General features: G+C 45.0%; 1 protein-coding gene across 2 annotated transcripts in view; it reads left to right on the forward strand.

Moving 5' to 3' along the window:
* RNF217 (ring finger protein 217) overlaps positions 1 to 21,036 on the forward strand; it is a 68,189-nt gene extending 47,153 nt beyond the window's left edge. For both annotated transcript variants that reach the window (XM_060238820.1, XM_060238815.1), the window contains 3 exons: positions 1,082 to 1,283; positions 11,529 to 11,600; positions 17,419 to 21,036. In XM_060238820.1, coding sequence (XP_060094803.1) covers positions 1,082 to 1,283; positions 11,529 to 11,600; positions 17,419 to 17,498 — 354 coding nt within the window. In that variant the 3' untranslated portion in view covers positions 17,499 to 21,036. The remainder of the gene's footprint in view (positions 1 to 1,081; positions 1,284 to 11,528; positions 11,601 to 17,418) is intronic.
* The last annotated feature ends 1,081 nt before the right edge of the window (positions 21,037 to 22,117 follow it).

Below are 22,117 nucleotides of genomic sequence, written 5' to 3' on the forward strand. Positions count from 1 at the left end.
CTGCATCTATATGGCGACAACAAGACGGCTGGGGAAGCGCCTCAGAGCCGCCTCAGAATTTAGGTACCACTTTTACAGTAGTACCTTTCTGAGGCTGCTTCAATCTGGTCCAGGACGGGCTGCGTGCGGGATAGAGATGGCAGGCAGATGTGCGCGTGTAGACACGCTTTTTAGATCCGCCTGCCTGCCGTCCCTGTGGCGGCTTAAACCACTCACTTGTTATCAGCCTCTGTGTTGCTTTCATTGCTGTGAGAATATGGAAGTATTTGCAGTAGATATGGAGCATCCACAGAATTGGTTTAGTAGTAAATTCCTGCCTTCCCAGGCAGGCAATCTGGTAAAAAACTGTCTGTATCCTGTTATATTTCCACCACAAAAAGGGCTGAAGACACTTTTTTTAATTAAAGCTGGAATTTCAGAAGTAATAAGTAGTGGCAATCAGTTGTTATAACAGTATTGCTCTGCAGCATATTAGCGGTCTCCTTTTTTTCTGTTGGAGTTTTATGTAAGTATCCCCCCTCCCCAATTTTCAAATTGCCCAAATAAAAGTTGATGCTGGGAACTTTGGAGAGCCAGCAGGGCAAGGCAGGGGCTGTAGCGGGAAGGCAAATTAGATAAAACTGCCCCCCTTCCCTCTTTTATGGATGCAACTGATTGCTCTGCTGAGCTTCCTCTTCCAGAGAAAGAGGAAAGGGGGCAGTCTCACCCAATTCCTCCTCTCTGTTGGTGGAGGAAAAAATAAACAAGCATCTTTTTCTTTCAGCATGTAGGATTCAAGCCATTAATGGTAACTTCTTTCTTGGAACTGTACTAGTTACTTCTTTATAGGAAAACTGAATTAACTAAATGTAATGTAGGACCAGGCCTCAGATTCAGTGGGAGCTCACAGGAGCACAACTCCTGAACCTTTTTGAGAGTTCCACCTCCTCTTCCTGAGAGTTCCACCTCCTTGTCCATTGAATAGTATTGCAGCTGCATAACAATCCCTGGATGAGCTCCACCACCTATTTTTCTACAAAACAACCCCTGTGTAGAACTAACCTCTTCTCTTTTTATTCCCTTCCTAATTTTGCTTATAAAGATCCACATCCAGAGAACAGAAGGATGTGACCACATGACTTGTTCACAGTGTAACACTAATTTCTGTTACCGCTGCGGGGAGAGATATCGCCAGCTCCGTTTCTTTGGAGATCACACATCAAACCTCAGTATATTTGGATGCAAATACCGCTACCTCCCTGAGAGACCACATTTAAGGAGATTAGTGCGAGGCTCTGTCTGTGGTGAGTGGATGACTGATAAATGTTTTTTATGGAATTTGGGTTAAACAAAATAATAGCAATGACTAGATCACTTTAGGTAGTGGTTGTTCCTCTTTAGCTGTGTGATTATTAATTTGAATTGTGCTTAATTTTCCCCATGGGTTCTAATAAATTATGGAAATAGGGAAGAAAGGAGAATTTTAAACACACATTCATTCTGCTGAAAACATAGTGGCAAGCATTTTTTTAAATATTCATTGTGATTATTAGGGCATTACCTACAGGATATTAGTTTATTTAGCAAAGAACACTAATAGCTGCTATCATAACTGTGCTGGTCCTTCCATTGCTATAGTGTTAACAAAAACATAACATCTGTAGGCAGGGCTTTTTTGTAGCAGGAACTCCTTTGCATATTAGGCTATACCCCTCTTATGTAGCCAATCCTCCAAGAGCTTACAGGTTCTTCTTACTGGGCCTACTGTAAGCTCTTGGAGGATTGAAGCTAATAAGAGTTAGTGAGGAAATATGAAATAAAACCAAAACGTCTTCACCTGCTGGCAGAAGACAATGATAGAAGGCAATTTGGCCAGCTTTTACCTGCCTGAATTTGAGAGACCCTGGATTTTTCCAAACTTGGGTATGTTCTGGCAGGGATTGCAGATCCTACTTACCATAGAACACTTTAAAATGTATTAAGTAGCATCTGATTTAAATTGAGTGGATTAAATAATAAAGCTCATGTTGCATTATGAATTGTTTAGTGTATACGGAGGCCAACAAGTTTATGAAACATACTTCTTGGTAACGACCCTTGGCACTTACCGTGAGGGGTCCTTCTCCTAAGAGGATAGGAGGACATCTTGGGTGTTTCCCACCGTCCAATCAGGGAGGCAGGAATCTAAAATCTTCCTCTTCCTGTGGCTGTGGGAACCACCCTCTTGCTCAGTTCGGGTGACTCCGAGCAGCAGTACGAATAACTTAACCTCTATATAAACAGCAAAAAACTGCAACTTTTAAGACAAAAAATATTGCTGTGCAAGAACAATTGGTATAACGAGAAAACAGGCAGGTCATAGTACTTGACCTAAAAACCTTGGAAAACTTGCAGCTATAGAAAAAAGAGAAGGAAAGATAATATTCCACAGATAGGGCGATAGACGGGAGGGCAAGATGTCCTCCTATCCTCTTAGGAGAAGGACCCCTCACAATAAGTGCCAAGGGTCGTTCTCCCTAAAAGGCGGAGGACATCTTGGGTGCTCCCAGAGCAGTGTGTTAGTCAGGGAGGGATCGCCCTAATCGGGCAGCACGTGCTGCAATATCCGTCTGCCAAAGGCTGCGTCCGCAGAGGCATAAGCGTTGAGCTTGTAGTGTCTAACGAACGTGGAGACAGATGACCACGTGGCTGCTTTACAAACTTCTTCAACCGAGGCGTTCTTCTCAAAGGCCGCATTGGTTGCTGCGTTTCTTGTCGAATGAGCAGTAATCCCAGTGGGCACCTTGAGATGCATCGCTTTGTAAGCCTCTGCTATGCACTGTTTAATGGCATAACTTATTGCCGCCTTGGACATTTTCTGGTTCAGTCTGGGCGATGTTATATTGATGAACATAGACTCTGACTGACGAATCTGCTCAGTTCTGACCAGATAAATCTTCATTGCTCTACGTACATCAAGAGTATGCCATACTTTCTCCTTGTGATGCTTGGGATTTGGGCAAAAGGAAGGTAAGTTGATTTCCTGGTTTTTATGGAATTTAGAGGAAACCTTCGGCTGGAAAGTAGGGTCTGTGTAGAGAACCACCTTATCTTTGTGAAATACACGTAACTCCCGCTTGACAGATAGAGCCCCGAGCTCGGAAACCCTTCTGGCCGATGTTATTGCCACCAGAAAGATAACCCTCATATGCCGCATCTTCAAAGGAACCGACATTAGAGGCTCGAATGGGGGGTTGGTCAAGGCTGACAGCACTGGATTTAGTCGCCATGTAGGAAAATGATGAGTTTGAGGAGGAGAGGTTAGCGAGGCTCCTCTCAGAAATGACGAATGTGAGGGTGAGATGACAACTTGAACCCCTCCACCTGCTGAAGCACTGATGAAAGGGCTGCCAACTGACGATGAAGTGTGGCCGGTTTAAGACCTGAGCGTAGACCATCCTGGAGAAAATGAAGGATCTTCGGAATAGTAGGTTGTAAAGGGCCCACCCCCTTTCTCCGACACCATCTGTGGAAGGCTTTCCATGAGGCGTTATATATCCGTGTGGTGGAGTCTTTCCTGGATGCTAAAATAGTGCTTGCTACCTCCGTTGAATAGCCCAGATCTAGCAACGATTTCCTCTCAACCTCCACGCGGTCAATCGCAGCCAGTCGGGATGTGGGTGCCACACTGGTCCCTGTAATAGCGCGTCTGGCCACATTGACAGGTGGAGTGGTTCCGTTGTTGACATCTGGTGGATTGAGGAGAACCACGGACGTCGCAGCCACCAGGGAGCAACCAGCAAAATCTCGGCTCTCAGTAGCTTGACTCTTCTGAGCAGTTTTGGAATGACGGGTATCGGAGGAAAGGCATAAAGAAGACCTTGAGGCCACGGGGATGTTAGAGCTTCTGTGGACTCTGCCTGGCTGTGGAAGAATCTCGTGAAGAACCTTGGAAGTTGGTGATTTTGACCTGATGCAAATAGGTCCAGGATCGGTAGACCGAAATGATCCACTATTCTTTGAAACAACAATTTGTTGAGCGACCACTCCCCGGATTGAATGCTGTCTCTTCTGAGCCAGTCTGCCTTGATGTTGCAGATTCCCTGAATGTGTTCTGCCCTGACTGACTTCACATGCTCCTCCGCCCAGCTGAACAACTTCACGGCCTCCTTGTAAAGAGCTGAGGACCTGGATCCCCCTTGATTGTTCAAATAGGCTTTGGCCGCTATGTTGTCCGTCCGGACTAAGACATGTTGACCGATGATGTGGTCCTGGAAGTGAAGTAGCGCTAATCGGATGGCTCGGAGCTCCAATAGGTTGATCGGGAGGTTTGTTTCCCTGGAGGACCACTGGCCCTGCGTGGGCTTCTCGTCGAGGGTCGCCCCCCAACCTGAAAGGCTGGCATCTGAGAAGATCTGCGTCTCCTTCTCCACGCAGAAGATCTTCCCCTGGCGTAGGTTGGCATCTATTGTCCACCAGCGTAGGCTCTCCTTCACCTCCAGAGGTACTGTCAGAGACAAGGCACGCTTCTCCATAATCTGAAGCTGGTAAGGGCGTAAAAACATCTGTAATGGCCTGGTGTGAAACCGCCCCCACTGGACCGCCTCGAGATTCGAGACCAACAGACCCATGAGTCTTGCCAAGGACTGAAGGGACGACGATCTTTCCTTGATCACCTGATGTACCATTGTCTTGGTTCTCAGCACCTTGTCCTCTGGAAGGAAGAGGGCGTTCCGGTTCGTGTCGATGGCCATGCCCAGGTGTTCCAACCTCTGAGTCGGGCGCAGGTGGCTTTTGGAGAGGTTGACTATAAAACCGTGCTGTTGCAGACAATTGATGGTGTGTTGGACATCTTGTAGAGCGCTCCTCTTAGATGATGACCTTATCAACAGGTCGTCGAGATATGGGTGTACATGTATCCCCTGTTGTCTGAGAAGAGCTATTATGTTCACCAGTACTTTGGTGAACACCCTGGGTGTTGTTGCCAGGCCGAAGGGTAGAGCCCTGAATTGGAAGTGCGACCCATTCACGCAGCAGCGAAGAAACTTGCGATGTGCCAGCAGAATCGGTATGTGTAGGTATGCTTCTGTCAAGTCTAAGGATGTCATGTAGTCCTGATGATGAAGAGCTTCCGTTATGGATTTGATGGACTCCATACGAAAGTGACGGAGTTTGATGGCCCTGTTCAGAAATTTCAAATCCAGGATTGCTCTCCAGTCCCCGTTTTTCTTGGGAACCGTAAAAAAAATCGAATCGACACCTTGACATCTCTGATTCTGTGGTACCGGCTCTATTGCCGCACACTCCAGCAGGTGACGGATTGCCTTGAAAGTGATGTCTCTCCTGGCTGGGTCTGAACGAAGAGGGGATACAAGGAAGCGATTTGGGGGAGTTCTCCGGAACTCTATGGCATATCCCTGGGAGACAATTTCTAAAGTCCAAGAGTTGGCTTGTGAGGTCGCCCAAGCCTGATGGAAATGAAGAAGGCGACCCCCAACGGGAATGGAAGTCCAGTCAGGCTTTATTGGACTTAGGGTCCCTGTCTGGCTTATCCGATCTGTCGGACTGGTGCCTCTGGAATCTCTGGTTACCGAAGTTCTTGCGAAAACCCTGTCTGGGCTGCCCCCAGGGTGATTTCTGAAAGTCCTGTTTCGGCTTGGAGTTGTTGTTGTTGGTTGAAGCTCGAAAGGAGCTGGATCCGAAGCCCTTTCTATCCGGACGTCTGAGATACTTAGGCATAGCCTTCTTTTTGTCACGTGTCTCTACGAGGATCTTGTCTAGAGCGTCTCCAAACAGCTTCTCACCCTGGAAGGGATAGGAAGACACTATTGACTTAGAATGAATGTCCGCCGGCCAGGCCTGAAGCCACAGCCCCCTTCTCGCTACTGCCGATGACGCCATTGCTCTGGCGGCGAAGGTAAGTGTATCCAAAGAAGCATCCACAGAAAACTCGGCCACTCTCAGAAGCCTGTTGGTACCCTCGAGAATTCTCCTGTCTGCGTAGGGAAGTAGATGGGTTAGACGTCGAACCCACACGATTGCTGCATGAGACACGATAGAGTTTGTAGCCGCTGCCTTAATTGCTAAGGCCGTGGCCTCGTGGTTCCTTTCAGAGCTAGGTTGATCTTTCTGTCCCAGCTGTCTCGAACCGATCCGTGCCCGTCCTCAGACAGGAGCCCGTATGACTGTAGGGCCGACACTGGCGCATCAACCAAAGGCACCTGCAGTATGTCATTGGCAAAAGAAGGCAATGCATACAATTTCTTAATGAAGCCTGGCACTTGGCGATTAGATCTGGGCTTTGCCCACTCCGCCTTCAACTGGCGTTCGAAAAACTCAGGGAAAGGAAAAACCTTGTCCGTGGATCGGTACCGAGGGAAGAACTCCGTGTTCCCCTTAGGCTTGTTCTTAGGATTAGCTAGGGGCCAACTAGCCTCCTGTTCTTCAGGTGATTCGTAGAGGTCTAAAGCTGCCAGTACTTTAGCTAGGAGTGGTTGGTACTCCTCTGCTTTAAAGAATCTTAAGGAAGGCTCTGGTTCTGAACTGCATTCTATCTCTTCATCTGAAATAAACTCGCCCTCCTCCCGATCCCTCCCTCTCAGAGTCCTCTGACTGATCCACTTCGGGTGATTCCACTCTCCCTGCACATTCAGTTGCTAGGGTCTTTTTCTGTGCCTTGGTGAGCCAGGTACGACTCTTGGATCTCTTTGGAGAGGGGGACCTGGAAGATGAGGGAGAGCTTGCAGCATAAGATCTTTTATGAGTTGCAGCTCTGACTGCACTGTCTACAGTCTGTTTAATGCATTCTAAAAAATCAAAGGCAAAAGAAGAGGAGGTTCCCATTGTGGGTACGTTACCCTGCCCCCCAGGGGCTGAGATATCTGCGCATTCTCTTGGAGGCCGTGGTCGAAGTCTCCTGGCTGAAGGTTGGCCTCTGGGAGTCCTTGCTGCTCAGCGAAGGATTGCCGCTGCCCGGGCCCGCTTCGCGCCATTTTTTGCGCCTCAAAATGGCCGCCGGGGGAAGAGAGCGTAGCGCGTGCTTCTTCTGTGGCCGAAGACGACCAGCGCCGCTTTCTGCCGCTCGCCAGCAGCCCGCCCCTACAGGGCACGTTGCTGGTAGCTGCCGCAAGCCCTAGGGTCATGCCGGCTCCGGGGGATCCCCGCTCTTCAGCCCCGCGCCAGGCATCTAACGCGGGGTCGTCCATAAATTCGTCCCTGGGACGCTGCTGCATCCCGCCTTTTCTTCGCGCCACAGCTGTCCCTTAAAAGGGCCTAAGCCTTTTCAGCGCTCCCTTCCCTCCTAAAAGGAGGAAGGAAGGCAGGAAAAGGCAAGAAGGAAAAAAGGGGAGTTAATTATAAGAAGAAGAGGAAGGTAAGGATCTTTTTTTTTTTTTTGTAAGGTAAGAGTAGAAGTAAGGAAAAAAGGGATAGGAGCCTATCCTGAAACTTGCTCTCCCTGTCGAGGCAGGAAATGAACTGAGCAAGAGGGTGGTTCCCACAGCCACAGGAAGAGAAAGATTTTAGATTCCTGCCTCCCTGATTGGACGGTGGGAAACACCCAAGATGTCCTCCGCCTCTTAGGGAGAACTGTTTCTTTCACTGTTTCTATAGTAGCTTTCCAACTCCTCCCCCCTTTCTGCAGCCTTTACCTAGGAAAAGTACAGTCTTTTGATGGTGGTGATCTCTCTTCCCATAGACTCCACCCTCCAAACCAGACATTTCCTTCTGGGGAGCTACTGTTGCCCATCTTCATGTGAGGAGATCACTCAGAATTACAACTGCTCTCCAGATGGGCAGATATCAGTTCCCTTGGAGAAAATGGTCATCATACCCTGCTGAGGTCACCCACCCCCATGACAGCCAGTGTAATGTAGCAGTTGACACTTCAGAGCAGGGTCTGCCAGACTTAACTTCATTCTGTGGAAGCTGACTGGGTGATTTCAGACCAGTCACAATGTTCCCTCTAAACTGAATTAGTGTGAGCTAGCTCACAATTCTTTTAAAGTAGAATTTTTGCTCACAAGAGTTCACAGCTTAGAGGGAACATTGGTCACAGACTTTTAACCTATCCTGTCTCACAGGGTTGTTCGGATCAAAAGGGGAGAGGAGAATGATGTAAGCCTTCTCTATTGGGGCCCCCACTGGTGGAACCAACTCCCAGACGACGTAAGAGCCTTGCAGGACCTTGTCCAGTTCCGCAAGGCCTGCAAAACAACATTATTTCAAATGGCCTTCAACCAAAGTGTGTAGATACCCAACACCACTGAAGAATGGCATGATGTTAGCACCAAACTGTTGTTTTAAAACTGTACTAATAATTTTAAATTGTAACCAGTTTTAACTTTTAACTTGTGATTGTGATTGCTTTATTGTTTTACTGTTGACATTATGATGTTGTTAGCCGCCCTGAGCCTGCTTCAGCGGGGAGGGCAGGATATAAATGTGAAAAATAAATAATAAATAAATAAAAATAAGCTGCTTTGGTCCACTTATCCACAACCATTGCATCTATGCAGCTTTTTGGGGTTGTGAGGGATCTCTTATCCCAGATTCCTGAGATTGCAGACTCAGAAAACATTCAGGCCTGCTGTAATAGCTTTGTGATGCATTTTGTAGATAAAATTGCTTGTAACTGAAATTGACATAGTTCAGTCTCATGTTGTTTGTGGAGTGCAGTCTTGTACTAGCTGCATGGATAACTTTCAGCTGGGGAGTCCTGATGGAGAAGATAATCTGTTTAAAAGTGTTGTACAAATCTGCACATCTGAATTTCCTTGGCCAGTAAAAGACATAAACCGTTTTCGCACACAGCTTACCTCGCAGTCACAGTCCTGTTCCCTCCGCAGCGTCTGGTCTGATTTCCCACCATCTGCGCTGAAGTTACAGGAAGTGCTGCAGCTTTTGCGTAGCAAACGTAAACCGCTAAAACCCAGTTTACGTTTGCTATGCAAAAGCCGCGGCACTTCCTGTAACTTCGGCGCAGATGGTGGGAAATCCGACCAGATGCTGCGGAGGGAACACAGGACTGTGACTGCGAGGTATGCTGTGTGCGAAAACGGTAATACAGTCCAGGGGAGGAGGAAGGGGGAAACGTTTATTGCAATGAACTGAGAACAGAGCTAGGCTGAAGCCTGCAATACCAAGTTGCTCTGCCTTCTTTCAGAATGGTCACAATCTTATATACCCTTGATGATACATTAGCACATGTTAGCATATACGCAAATTAATTGGTTGCAATATACAGCATAATTTCATTACGAGAACCAGCTACACACTACTGATACACTTTGCCACAGTGGCGTAAGCTCATTGGGCAGGATCTATGTTGCAACAAGAAATTCTACTTTGCATGCTCAATGACCAGATAAAACCAGTTTGGACTCTACTTCTAATGTTGCTTAAAAACACAGCAAAGATACAGTAAGGCATAGAGCAAGTTAGATAAGATAAGACGAGAATGTTGGTAGTCTTCTGTCTTTTTTCTTCTTTTCAGTCAGGCTTAAAAGGTAAAGGTAGTCCCCTGTGCAAGCACCAGTCATTTCTGACTCTGGGGTGATGTTGCATCACAGCGTTTTCATGACAGACTTTTTTATGGGGTGGTTTGCCATTGCCTTCCCCAGTCATCTACACTTTACCCCCAGCAAGCTGGGTACTCATTTTACCAACCTCGGAAGGATGGAAGGCTGAGTCAACCTTGAGCCAGCTACCTGAACCCAGCTTCTTCTGGAATCGAACTCATGTCGTGAACATAGCTCGGACTGCAATACTACTGCTTACCACTCTGTGCCATGGCCTAGCCGTGTGTTAACCCTTAAGGATTTTATTTGAACATGCTTGTGGCCTTTCTAACTTAAGCTCCCACAAGGTCAGTGACCTCTGTTGGTTCAAGGACACCATCCATATGTTCATATTCTTCATACTATTTGGTAGCCATCATCATTCACTCACCTGGTGTTGACGGTTCTGCACCAGCATAGATAATAATTCCCTAATGGAATTGGCCAAATCCGGCGTTTCCATTGGCTGTGGTGTGCACTTCATCAGTAATTGGCCCATCAACTGCCACTCAAGAGAACTTGCATGCTATTGGCTGGATCCACTCCCCTCTCCTGCCCACTGTTGCCTACCCACTCTCTGCGGCATTCAGAAGAGAAAGTAGGCAGCAGTGGCAGGGAAATGGTTAAGAGACTGGGAGTGAAGGTGGTAATGCGACTAGGTGGCAAGGCCTAGCCCTGCCAGTAGCATTTCCTCAGAGGTCATGATGACTGTCACTTTCCTGTCACAACCTCCCTTCCTCCTACCCTCAGCCTCGCCCCAGGACAGACTAGGATTGGCCCACTGGGGAAACTGCTAGCCAAAGGCTGTTGCTAGACAACCAAGGTTGCTGCTTCTGTCAGTAAAGAGAGAAGCCTCAGCTGAATAGAATGCCATAGAGTCCAACCTCCAAAACAGTTATTTTCTCCAGGGGGAGAGAGATCTGCTGTCTGGTGTTCAGCTGCGATACCAGGAGATCTTCAGGTTCTGCCTGGAGGATGGCTGTCCTCCACCTGGCTGCTTGCTACTGCTGCTGAGAAGGAGGTAGGGTTGCCAACTCCAAGTTGGAAAATTCCTGGAGATTTGAGGGGTGGAGCCTGGAGGGGTGGGATTTGAGGAGGGGCGGGACCTCAGTCAGGTACAATGCCATAGACTCCACCCTCCAAACCAGCCACTTCCCCCAGGAGAACCATTGTTGCCAATTTCCAGGTGAGGGCTAAAGATCAACTCAGAATTACAAGTGCTCTCCAGATGGCAGAGATCACTTCCCATACAAAAAATGGCTGCTTTGCTGGGTGGACTCTGTGTCACTATACCCTGCTGAGGTCACTTCCCTCCTGCTTTGGTCCGCACTGTGAAGAAAGACTGTACTTTTCCTAGTTAGAGGCTATAGGGAGGGGGGAGGAGATGGAAAGCTGAAGTCAGATCAGTTCCCCTATAGAAAATGGCCACCTTGAGGCACATAATCTATGGTATACCATACACAACCAAGCCAGGTAAAAAAACCAGGATCATGACACAAGCTTATGCTCATCTATGCAGTGGTGTCTAGCTGAGCTTTTTTGGGTTGTGAGGGGGTCTCATATCTCATATTCCTGAGATTGTAGATCCAGAAAACATTCAGGCTCTGATAGTTTTGTAGTGCATTTTGTAGATAAAATTGCTTGTAACTGAGATTGACACAGTTCAGTCTCAGGATGCTTGCAGAGTGCAGTCTTGTACTAGCAGCATGGATGACTTTCGACTGGGGCATCCTGATGGAGTAGATAATCTGCTTAGAAGTGTGAGGGCCACCATGTCTAAGCTTGACACTTGCCGTTTGGCTTCAAGTGAAGGCTGGTTGATTGAGTAGCTCTTTAGGTCCAGTTTTATATCACTTAGCAGTGGAAACATCTGAATTCATGCTGCAACCAAAAGTTTAATAATTCTCCACAGAAGTGGGTAGTGTGTTGTTTAAATTAATTTACAACTTTACATGGAGTGAGTACAATAATTTTCTTTGAAAACTTGTTTCTTTTCTCCCCTTTCTTTCTTAGGTGGAAAATTACTTATTACACCACTGATACTGGTTTTGGGGCTGGTAATGGGAGCCATTGCTGTCATAATAGGTAAGACCGCAATGTGTTTTCAATTGTATACTGCAGCATTTTGAAGTATGACGTATTTCTAAGTCAAAGAAAGCTATTATTGGGGAGGGGTTTCCTATAAATTTGTCTCATGAATTGCAGAAACATGTAACAAACTGGATATGTGTGACTTCACCAATACTAATCCGGTTTCAAAGACCTGGCCCTGTGCAGACAGTGAAATTAACACAATAGGCCCAGGCATATTTGGAAGAATCTTCTAATAAGAAAAAATAGATCAGCTCTCCCTTATCTCCCAAATGAGAGGGGGGAAGTTCTTCAGAAGGGGCCTTTACAGTCTGTGAGCATTTGGGATGTATTACAGACTAATAAGATTGCAAAGATAACCAGAATAGCAGCTGAACTCTTATGAGACCTCTGCCTAGAATCAGCTGTCAGATATTATGCCTGATTCTTAGCTGCGGTTGTTAAAAGGCTTAGAGTGGGAGAAGCATACCTCAGCATCTCTTGGATTGATGTGACAACCTAAAATGACTTTTGAAGCCTTGTGACTTCAGGCATAAGAACATAAGAGAAGCCATGTTGGATCAGGCCAATGGCCCATCCAGTCCAACATCCAGTCCACACACACACATATATACACACACACTGTGCTAATAGCCACTGATGGACCTCTGCTCCATATTTTTATCTAACCCCCTCTTGAAGCTGTCTGTGCTTGTAGCCGCCACCACCTCCTGTGACAGTGAGTTCCACATGTTAATCACCCTTTGGGTGAAGAAGTACTTCCTTTTATCCGTTTTAACCTGACTGCTCAGCAATTTCATCGAATGCCCACGAGTTCTTGTATTGTGAGAAAGGGAGAAAAGGACTTCTTTCTCTACTTTCTCCATCCCATTAATTATCTTGTAAACCTCTATCATGTTGCCCCCGCAGTCGACGTTTCTCCAAGCTAAAGATCCCCAAGTGTTTTAACCTTTCTTCATAGGGAAAGTGTTCTAACCGTTTAATCATTCTAGTTGCCCTTTTCTGGACTTTTTCCAATGCTATAATATCCTTTTTAAGGTGCAGTGACGAGAATTGCACACAGTATTCCAAATGAGACCGCGCCATCAATTTATACAGGGGCATTATGATACTGGATGATTTGTTTTCAGTTCCCTTCCTAATAATTCCCAGCATGGCATTGGCCTTTTTTATTGCAATCGCACACTGTCTTGACATTTTTGTGAGTTATCTACCACGACCCCAAGATCTCTCTCTTGATCAGTCTCTGCCAGTTCACACCCCATCAACTTGTATTTGTAGCTTGGATTCTTGGCCCCAATGTGCATTACTTTGCACTTGGCCACATTGAACTGCCACGTTGACGCCCACTCACCCAGCCTCAACAGATCCCTTTGGAGTGCCTCACAATCCTCTCTGGTTCTCACCACCCTGAACAATTTAGTGTCATCTGCAAACTTGGTCACTTCACTGCTTACTCCCAACTCCAAATCATTTATGAACAAGTTAAAGAGCATGGGACCCAGTACAGAGCCTTGCGGCACCCACTGCTTACCGTTCTCCACTGCAAAAACTGCCCATTTATACTCACTCTCTGCTTCCTATTAATTAGCCAGTTTTTGATTCACAAGAGGACCTGTCCTTTTACTCCATGACTCTCGAGCTTTCTAAGGAGACTTTGATGAGGAACTTTATCAAAAGCTTTCTGGAAGGCACCATTTTGAGTTCCCAGGGTAACCCAACTGGATGGCATGGTCTGTTTAGTACTCAAATCAGGGAAGGTGGACAAGAATAGCATAGTGAGAGGAAGTGTGGGGAGGGATTCTTGTGATTCCTGTTTGGTTATGCTGTTAAGATCTTGGAAGTTAACTCTGTATAGAAGTGCAATAATTCATAAATATGTAATAATATGGCTGGTCTGCACAGGACACTGATGAGTCTTTTAAAAGCAGCTGGGGGGGCTTATTTGACTCCAAGCTGAGGCAGGGAGAAGGGAGGAGGCTAATACTTACCTCCTGTGCAGTTTCCCAGATAGAACCTCTCCCACCCTCAGTAACTGTTAGCCCTGGTAGGGAAAGTAGATATTTTTTTCTGAGACAGGGTGCCAGAAAAGGAGGAAAGAGAATTAACCCATTCCACCCATCCTTCCCAATGGTTTCTTTCAAAGAAAATTAAAAATGTCAGGAGATCCATAATAGAATTTTACTGCAGATTTCTCAAGTCTTTTGTACTGAGCCCTCAATGTTTCATAAGGTGAATGCTCAAAATTAACCATAAAGTAGAAAAGGGAACAAGATTTTTCAGTGAGTAACAAACTGACCAGTTCAGAGTTGATATTCATATATTGCCAGTGTCAGTCAATATTCTTGTTGATTCATTTTCTAATATTTACATATGTAAGAGAAATCCATAGCAGATAAAATATCAGTGACCATTTCTGTGCATTTAACATTGGGACTTAGAGAAAAGGGTGTAAGAAAACTGTGTAAGTTGCAATAAAATCTAAGGGCTGAGCATATTGAATATTTTACACGAATGTTCTTTTTCTCACAATTATATTTTCATTGGATTCCTCTGATCATCTTTTCCTTGGGTGGCCTGATCCAGTCTGGCAAGTGAGGCCTGTCCCTTTATTAGGAAGCCTAGCAAGGAGTTTGAACCTTTGTTTGTCTGGCAGCATGTTCGGCTTCCTTGCCTCTACCTATGCTGGCACTTGTAGCCTTCTAGACCAGGGGTCCCCAACCCCTGGGCCGGGGACCGGTACCAGGCTGTGGCCTGTTTGGAATGGGCCACGCAGCCTCGCCGCCCCCCACAGTGCCTCCTCCTTCTCCCATTTTTACCATTTTAAGGACCGGGAAGGGAAGAAGATAAGGGCAGCGTCACTGGCTTGCTTTCCTGCCGATCAGCGCTTCATGGCCCCTTCCCTGGCCTTAAAATTGTGAAAACAGGAGGAGAAGGAGGCTGCGTGGGGGTGGGGCAGTGAAGGAGGGAGGAGGAAATGGGGGAGGGAAATGGGAGAAGGAGGCGGCGAGGCGGTGGCAAGGCTGCGCAGGGGGCTGACGAAGGAGGGAGGAGGAAAACAGGGGGGAGGAGGAGGCTGTGAGGCTGTGCGGGGGGGCAGTGAAGGAGGGAAATTTATTTTAATGGGGGGGAGGAGGCTGTGAGGCTGTGCAGGGCGGCAGCGAGGCTGTGCGAGGGGGCGGCAGAGGAGGGAGGAGGAAAACGGGGGGAGGAGGCTGCACAGGGCGGGCGGCAAGGCTGTGCAGAGGGGCAAAGGAGGGAGAAGGAAATGGGGGGAGGAAGAGGTGCCACGGGAGGCAGAGGAAGGCCAAATTGGGTGCCCCCACCCTGCCAGCCCTGGGGCCGTGGTTGGCAGGCCGGCCCTGGGGCTGGTCTCTTGGGCGAAAAAGGTTGGGGACTTCTGTTCTAGACCACTAGCCAGGGTCTCAGAATAAGGAGAGGCAGGGCTTTTTTTTTATTTACTTTGGATTTATATGTCGCCCACTCCACAAGCGGACTCTGGGTGGCTAACAGTCATAGTGAAAACAATTTGAATTACAGTTTTAAAACAATAAAAAACATTGTATAAACAATTTAAAACTAAACATTTGATGCTATGGAAAAGATTTTTAACACAGGCGGATCAGATTATATTGATATCTCAGTTTTTCTGTTAATCTGTTAGTGGTCCTATAGACAGTATTGCTCAGCGGCATAGTAGTGGCAGCCTCATCCCACATTAGTTGTTGTAGGCCCTGTGGAATTGGGAGAGGTCCCACAGAGCACTTGTGGCCTCTGGGAGAGCATTCCATAGCATCGGTGCTGCCACTGAGAAGGCCCTGGTCCACATAGAGCTTAGTCTGGCCTACCTTGGTCCAGGGCTGGATAGCAAATTTTGGACTCCTGAACACAGTGCTTTCTGCGGTGTATATGGGGAAAGGCAGTCCCTTAGATAGACAGGTCCTCGGCCATATAGGGCTTTAAAGGTCAGTACCAACACTTTAAAATGGATTCAGTACAAAATAGGCAGCCAGAGCAGCTCTTTTAGCACTGACTGAATGTGCTCCCATTGAGGGAGTCTCATTAGCAACCATGCCTCAGTATTCTGCACTAGCTGCACTTTCCAAGTCCGAGTCAAAGGTAGCCCCATGTAGAGGGCATTACAGTAGTCTATTCTCAAGGTGACCGTAGCATGGATCACCATTGCGGTCGCAGTGCTCTAAAAAAAGGAGCCAATTGCTGTACCTGCTGCAGATGAAAAAAGGCAAACTTGGCAGTGACTGCTACCTGGGCCTGCATAGTCAGAGAGGACTCCAAGAGCATTCCCAGGCTCCTGACCTTTGAGACTGGTATTAGTGGCACCCTGACAAAAGCAGGCAAGGGAATCTCATTTCCTGGGCCACTGCAACTCAGATAGAGAACCTCCGTCTTTGTCGGATTTAACTTCAGTTGACTCAGTCTGAGCCAGGATGTCACAGCTTGTAGTGCCAGGTCCAAGTTGTCTGAAGTGCAGTTGGATCGGCCACCCATCAATAGAGCTGGGTGTCACATCCACATATTGATGGCACCCTAACCCATACCTCCTGACAATCTGGGCAAGGGGGAGCATGTAGATGTTAAATAACATCGGAGATAGAACCACCCCTTGCGCCACACCACATGTGAGTTGATGCCTCTGGGACAATTCCTCCCCTATCACCACCCTTTGTCCCTGACCTCAGAGGAAAGAGGCCAGCCGTTGCAAAGCGGACCCACGAATCCCCACGTCGGTGAGGCAGCTAGACAGTAGCTGATGGTACTGCATTAGGCTACACCCCCCTGATGTAGCCAGGCCTCCAAGAGCATACAGTAGACCCTGTAAGAAGAGCCCTGTAAGCTCTTGGAGTATTGGCTACATACATCAGTGGGATGTAACCTATATGCAGTGGCGTTCCTGCTACAAAAAGAGCCCTAAGGAGAGGAGAGTCTCTCAGCCATTTGTCTAGTCTTTCCTTTTTCCAGGGTAAGCTACCAAACTATAGCCTTACTTCTGGGCTTATTGTTATCTGACTTTCTTTATTTTGTTTTATTTGGTTTCCCTGACTAATATGCGTCATAGAACAATCAGCTCTAGCTTTCAGGTCTTTGGGCTCTAAATCTTCTCAGGTAGCCTCATATGCGGTGCTAGTCTGTGGGGAATCAGAAATGGATGCCATTGTATATTACTTCTCTTTGTAGTTAGTCTTGAAGTGAGTCTTGGAATGCACTGAGAATGAGATTAAAAGCACACCAGTTTGCTTTGAATCCTTGTATGCTGCTGTTCCCCTAAGGTCTCCTACATCATATCAGGAGGGCTGTTGTATACATGAGTGTAATATGCTGGGCACAGTGACTAATAACATTCTGTTTTGGTTTATAAGTACCTTGACTGTGTTAGGGAAAGTAGCAGGGCCTTAATTGTGGGTGGGTGTGTTTTAAATACAGTCCAAGACTCTTAACATACATTGTATCTAAAGATATTTTAAAAACCATTATTTTAGAATCTGTTTTAACATCTTTTTCTGAATGTTACATTTTCTTGAAGGTTTTTTAAAAATATAAAATATGTAAATAACTTCCTGAATAAACAGAAAACTACTTCACAATGTGAGTCTACCTTTAATACAAGGTTTGATGTCTAATATCTAATTGTGAGCTTTTTGAACCTAACTTTTAGCATCTAATGGAAATTAAACATTCTCTAGTTGACTTACAGTACCCTCAGAAACATCATAGAAGTGTTTGTGTTGGTACTTACAAAAGAACTTTGCACAGTATCTGTAATTCAGCTTGCTGTATTTTCTGTTTTCAACAGGTTTATTTGTGTTTCCTATCTATTGCCTTTGTAAAAAGAAGAGGAAAAGGCTACAAACAGAAATGCCCTGGAATGAGTGAGCATACACTGAATGGAGCTGATCCTACAAGGCTTATGCAAAACGTGTGCAACACAGCAATATTCTGCTGGTTAACTGTCTTGAAGCTATTGCCCTGGCAGAAACTTAAGGGACAACTGCTGTATTCTCTGTATACAATACACTACTGAAGACAGGTTGGAATGCTTCCCCGCTCTTGTGCCTCAGAAGAAATGAAGGCTCCTCAACTTTTTGATTTTTTTAAAATTAGATTTATATTGCGCTGTCTGTGCTTAAAGCACTTCACACACACAATCTCATAATCCTTACAACAATCTTGTAATGTAGGCCAGTATGCTTCTCCTTTTGCAGATTGGCAGTTGAGGCTAAGAGGAAAGGTTTGCTTCAAGTCACTTGTGAGTTCATGGTGGAGGTGAAAATTGAAATGGGGACCTTCTAGATTATAGCTCATACTCGTAGTCATTATACTACACCAGCTCCCATTTTATTTTTTAAGTGTTCAGAACAGCTTCTCTTTCTTGGCCAGCCTGTGTTTGCAGGGTAGCTGCTCATCTGGTGATGGATCCATGAAAGGAGCATTTAATTTGTCCGCACATAGTTTAAATTATTGATATCTTTCTCAGCCTTATGTGTAACATGGGTCACATGTTGCTAGGTACTAGACTCAAAATTCAGGGGGCATGACCATTGCCCTTTGGGGCTTGTAGTTTACAATTGGTTACCACCTGGAAACAGTCTGTGCTGGAGGATGGGAGGATAGGTAAGCTATGAGCTGCATCTCTGTGCTCCAGGAGTTGAAGCAAGGGGCTTATCCATTCCAACAACCACTCATCTGTCTGGTCTGTCATCTCAGCACAACTGTTGAGCTGTCAGGAGGAAAGCAAGGCGGCCACAGTTGGACGGTGGTGGTTGTACCCTTCAGCACGAGACATAGTGGATCATGTGAGCAAATGAGATTGCCAAGGAGCTCAGAGAAGAGCAAGCTGGCCATGGAGAAAGAAGAGGGCATGAGAAAGCTGAGAGGAAAGTAAAGGTTGTACTGGTTGCTTGCAAGATGAGGCTTTACAATGCTGCAGACTGGCTTAGAGTTGGCTTCTGCAGTTGGAAACCTTTGTGCCCCTTGACTTGCCTTGTCTTTCTGCTCTCTCCCTGGCATGGGGCAAAATAGCCTTGGCAATCTTTCTTTCACTTAAGCTTTGAGCCTCAAGGTAGGGAGAGAGCAATAAGTTAGGAAAGTCAAGGGCACACAGGCTTCACATTACAGAAATCTGCTCCAGCTTGTAGTGCTGGCTTGGCACTTGCTTTTGAAGTGCTCATGCCCTGCCCCAGTAGGTTCCTGTAATGGGAAACATGAACGCCCTTTGTCTCCCTAGCACATGACAGAGCAGGTTCTGCACAGGAAAGACAGGCATGTTTCCTGTCCTTCCCTTACAGAGCCCACATTCAGTAGTCATATGACTCTGTTGCTTGAAGGTAATTGCGAATGTGGCTCCTCATGAGCCATATAGTGAGTACCACTGGTTTAGCGAGACCAATAATGTTCAGTCTTTTTAACCTTCAAACACAATGAAATGAGTTAGGGAAAGAGGTAAAAGCTGGCCTTTTATGATCTCATATACAAATGTGGTGATATTGTGGCATATGTCTGTATGCTGCAGTCCACTTGTACTATCATATGCATAGCACACAAGATTGTGGCCAAAATAAGTGCCACGATTAAGTGCAAATCCGCAAAGTTGGACTGTTTTGTTAGGTGCTGTTTGGCAGAATAGCAATTTGCCCTGAGAGAATCCCAAAATTTACTGTAAACAATATCAATATATGCCAAGTAGACTTTTCTACATATTTTCCTATAAAGATTCAGGTGTATCCATATTTCAGTATTGGCTGCAACATGATGTCATTTGAAACACAAGACCAGTTGGTAATGTTCTTCAAAGGTTTTCATAGCAGCCCGTGAGAATGGCATACCTGCATCAGCTTGTGTATGAAACCATTCATGTACTGCTGAATATGTGAACTTCCAGTTCCTAAGCCAGGTAGCTTGGTACATGCAACCTCATTCCTACCCCATTTGTTGACTCACCCCACAAGGAAAACGAGGGAGCACAAGCATGCTGGCCCTACCTCCTACCTTTGTGTGATTACCTGGTCATCTGCAGAGTGTGACTGAGCAGAAGAACTGTCCATGCACACATCTCTCCCTGTGATCAGCAACATTCTGAAAGCAGCATCTCTGGTCATATGAAGGGGTGTACATGTGGCTACTTCCTCTGCACAGTCATACTCTGCAGGCAGTCATACAAAGATGGGAGCAGCATGCTGTGCTTGTGCTTGCTCTCTCTTCCTGCTCAGTGAGTCAGCGTTTGGAGGGGGGAGGGTGTCTGTACCACGCTGCTTTCTGCTATGTCATAGATACCGCTGCTGGGCTCAGTATCTAAATTGGCCCACATACATTGCATATTAGCAGTTGCATTAAAATGTCATTTGTGAAATTTTATTCTCTTAAAAGGACTGTCAGTCTGATAAAACTCAGTGATACATTTGGAATGGAGAAAAAAATCTAGAGATCTTTGTTCTTGATTTAAAAAAAAATAAATTATGATGTGTTTATTATTGTTATCTTTTGCTGGAATATGAGACAGGTACAACAGTCTGATTTCAAGTTAAGAAAAAGAGAATCCGCCTTGACTTTTAACACGTCATCTTTCTGTATTAATATTAATATAGAATACAAACTGGGAAGGAGGAATCACTAAGAAATTGTCAAAACAACTAGCAGAATAAAATCAAATCATATGCAAACAATTTTAAAAGAACGCGGTGTATATTGTTACAAAGGATTTCAGAACTCTGTCTACTGTATTCTTCAGTTGGTTGTAAATCTAGTCAGTCCTGTGATTTGCAAATTAAAATGCAATATTCTGCTGTTTGGCATATATTGTACTTCAAATGTTTCAGGACATCATTACTGAAGCAATATGTTAATCATATAAAACAATTTATAGTGCATTTTATGGTTTGATCTTTGGGACCTCAAAGCCTACTATCAGCAGAACATTTTTTTTTGTCTGGCAATGTCAGTCTTAGATTTGGATTTAATATATTAGTATCAGTCAGTGTGCTGTTTACACCTAATAACAACTAAAGTTGCCATTATTTCATCTAGTAAAATTAAATTGTTCTCAGTGAATTCCAGAAATCTAGCAGCTAGTTAGAACTAATAAGATTTCTGGATTGATTTTTTTCTGTTACAATTCCTACCTACTGTGCCGTTACACATGTTTTAGTTTACATTTAATGTATTTCCCCATTGTATTATCTCTCCAAGTTGGACTACTGCCTTAAATAATCTTTTGAAAGATTGTATACTTTTGCCTAGCCCCAGATAACTCTGTTTCTCAGGCCAAACTTATTTGTTGTCTTTGGTTTACTCAGGGATTTTAGTCCTTCATTAAAATGTCAAATACTTTTGTGAGGAAAAATTTCTAATATTTAGGACATCCATGCATCAGAGTTACATCCTGAAATTTGGTGTGTGGTGTGCAGATTGTATTAAAGCAGTATCAGGGCATCCGTTTGATTTAGAATAACTGATGTACTTGTGGCTTGCTTATACTTTTCTTTTGTTGTTGTTGTTGTCTCTCTGTAAACAGCTGAGATATGCCAGTAGTATGTAATCCTTACAATTTATCCAGAAATGTTCATCTGCAGCAGCATGTTGCATGCAGAGATATTTCTGTATTCTAATAGGTTGCCAGGGCATCAGAAGTGTCTTGGCTGTCACAGGTGTGACATTGTTTTCCTCCAACAGGAAATACACACATCTTGCTGACAAAGTACCTTCACAGATACAGATGGAAAGTTAAGGGATGCCACATTATATGAGTGGTAGGTACAGGTTTCTTCTCCACACAGTGCTCGTTTTTGTGCATGGAAACCACATCCAGAAGGGCAGCCAGCACATGAAAGCCTGTTTCTCCCAGTGAATGATTCTTGCTAAATAAACATGCTCCACTTTTAAAATTTATGGACATTTGCTATAACTGGGACTGTTATCTCAGGTACAAAAAAGTTTTTTTAGGATGAGTGAAGGGCATGATCAGATAGAATAAACTTAGGTGTACTTATACATAAGGAGAATGCAACGTTATTAGCTGAAAATGTTTTTCACTAAAATTTGGAAATGTCTTATAAGTACAAAATGTGCCATTTAAATATTCTTATTAAATACATATCAGTCAACTACTGTTGCTATCTCTGCTTTAGTTCATTGATTTTACGACCTTAAGTAGTACATTTTATATTCCCTTTTATATTAACTGGTCTTTTCTAAAAATGGAGTATCAATGGTCATTATTGTAAAAAACAAAAAACCAAGAGATTAATTAGAATCTTGATTTTGTTGACTCCTTTTATTAGCCTTACTTTTAAAATAACTCTTCTATAATATTGTTCTTAGATTAGCTTTAACAGTACATCAGTGAAAATGCTAATTGAGGAGCCATGAATGGTGTCCTAAAACTTGTGTAAAATTATGTTATTCTGACGAAGCTCTAGCATGTGATAAGCCATGACCTAATTTGCCTTATATAACTCTATAAGATTCTGTATTGTTTATGTATTACTTTAAAGAGTTTA

This window comes from Heteronotia binoei, chromosome 1 (assembly GCF_032191835.1).
Source record: "Heteronotia binoei isolate CCM8104 ecotype False Entrance Well chromosome 1, APGP_CSIRO_Hbin_v1, whole genome shotgun sequence".
Lineage (NCBI taxonomy): Eukaryota > Metazoa > Chordata > Lepidosauria > Squamata > Gekkonidae > Heteronotia > Heteronotia binoei.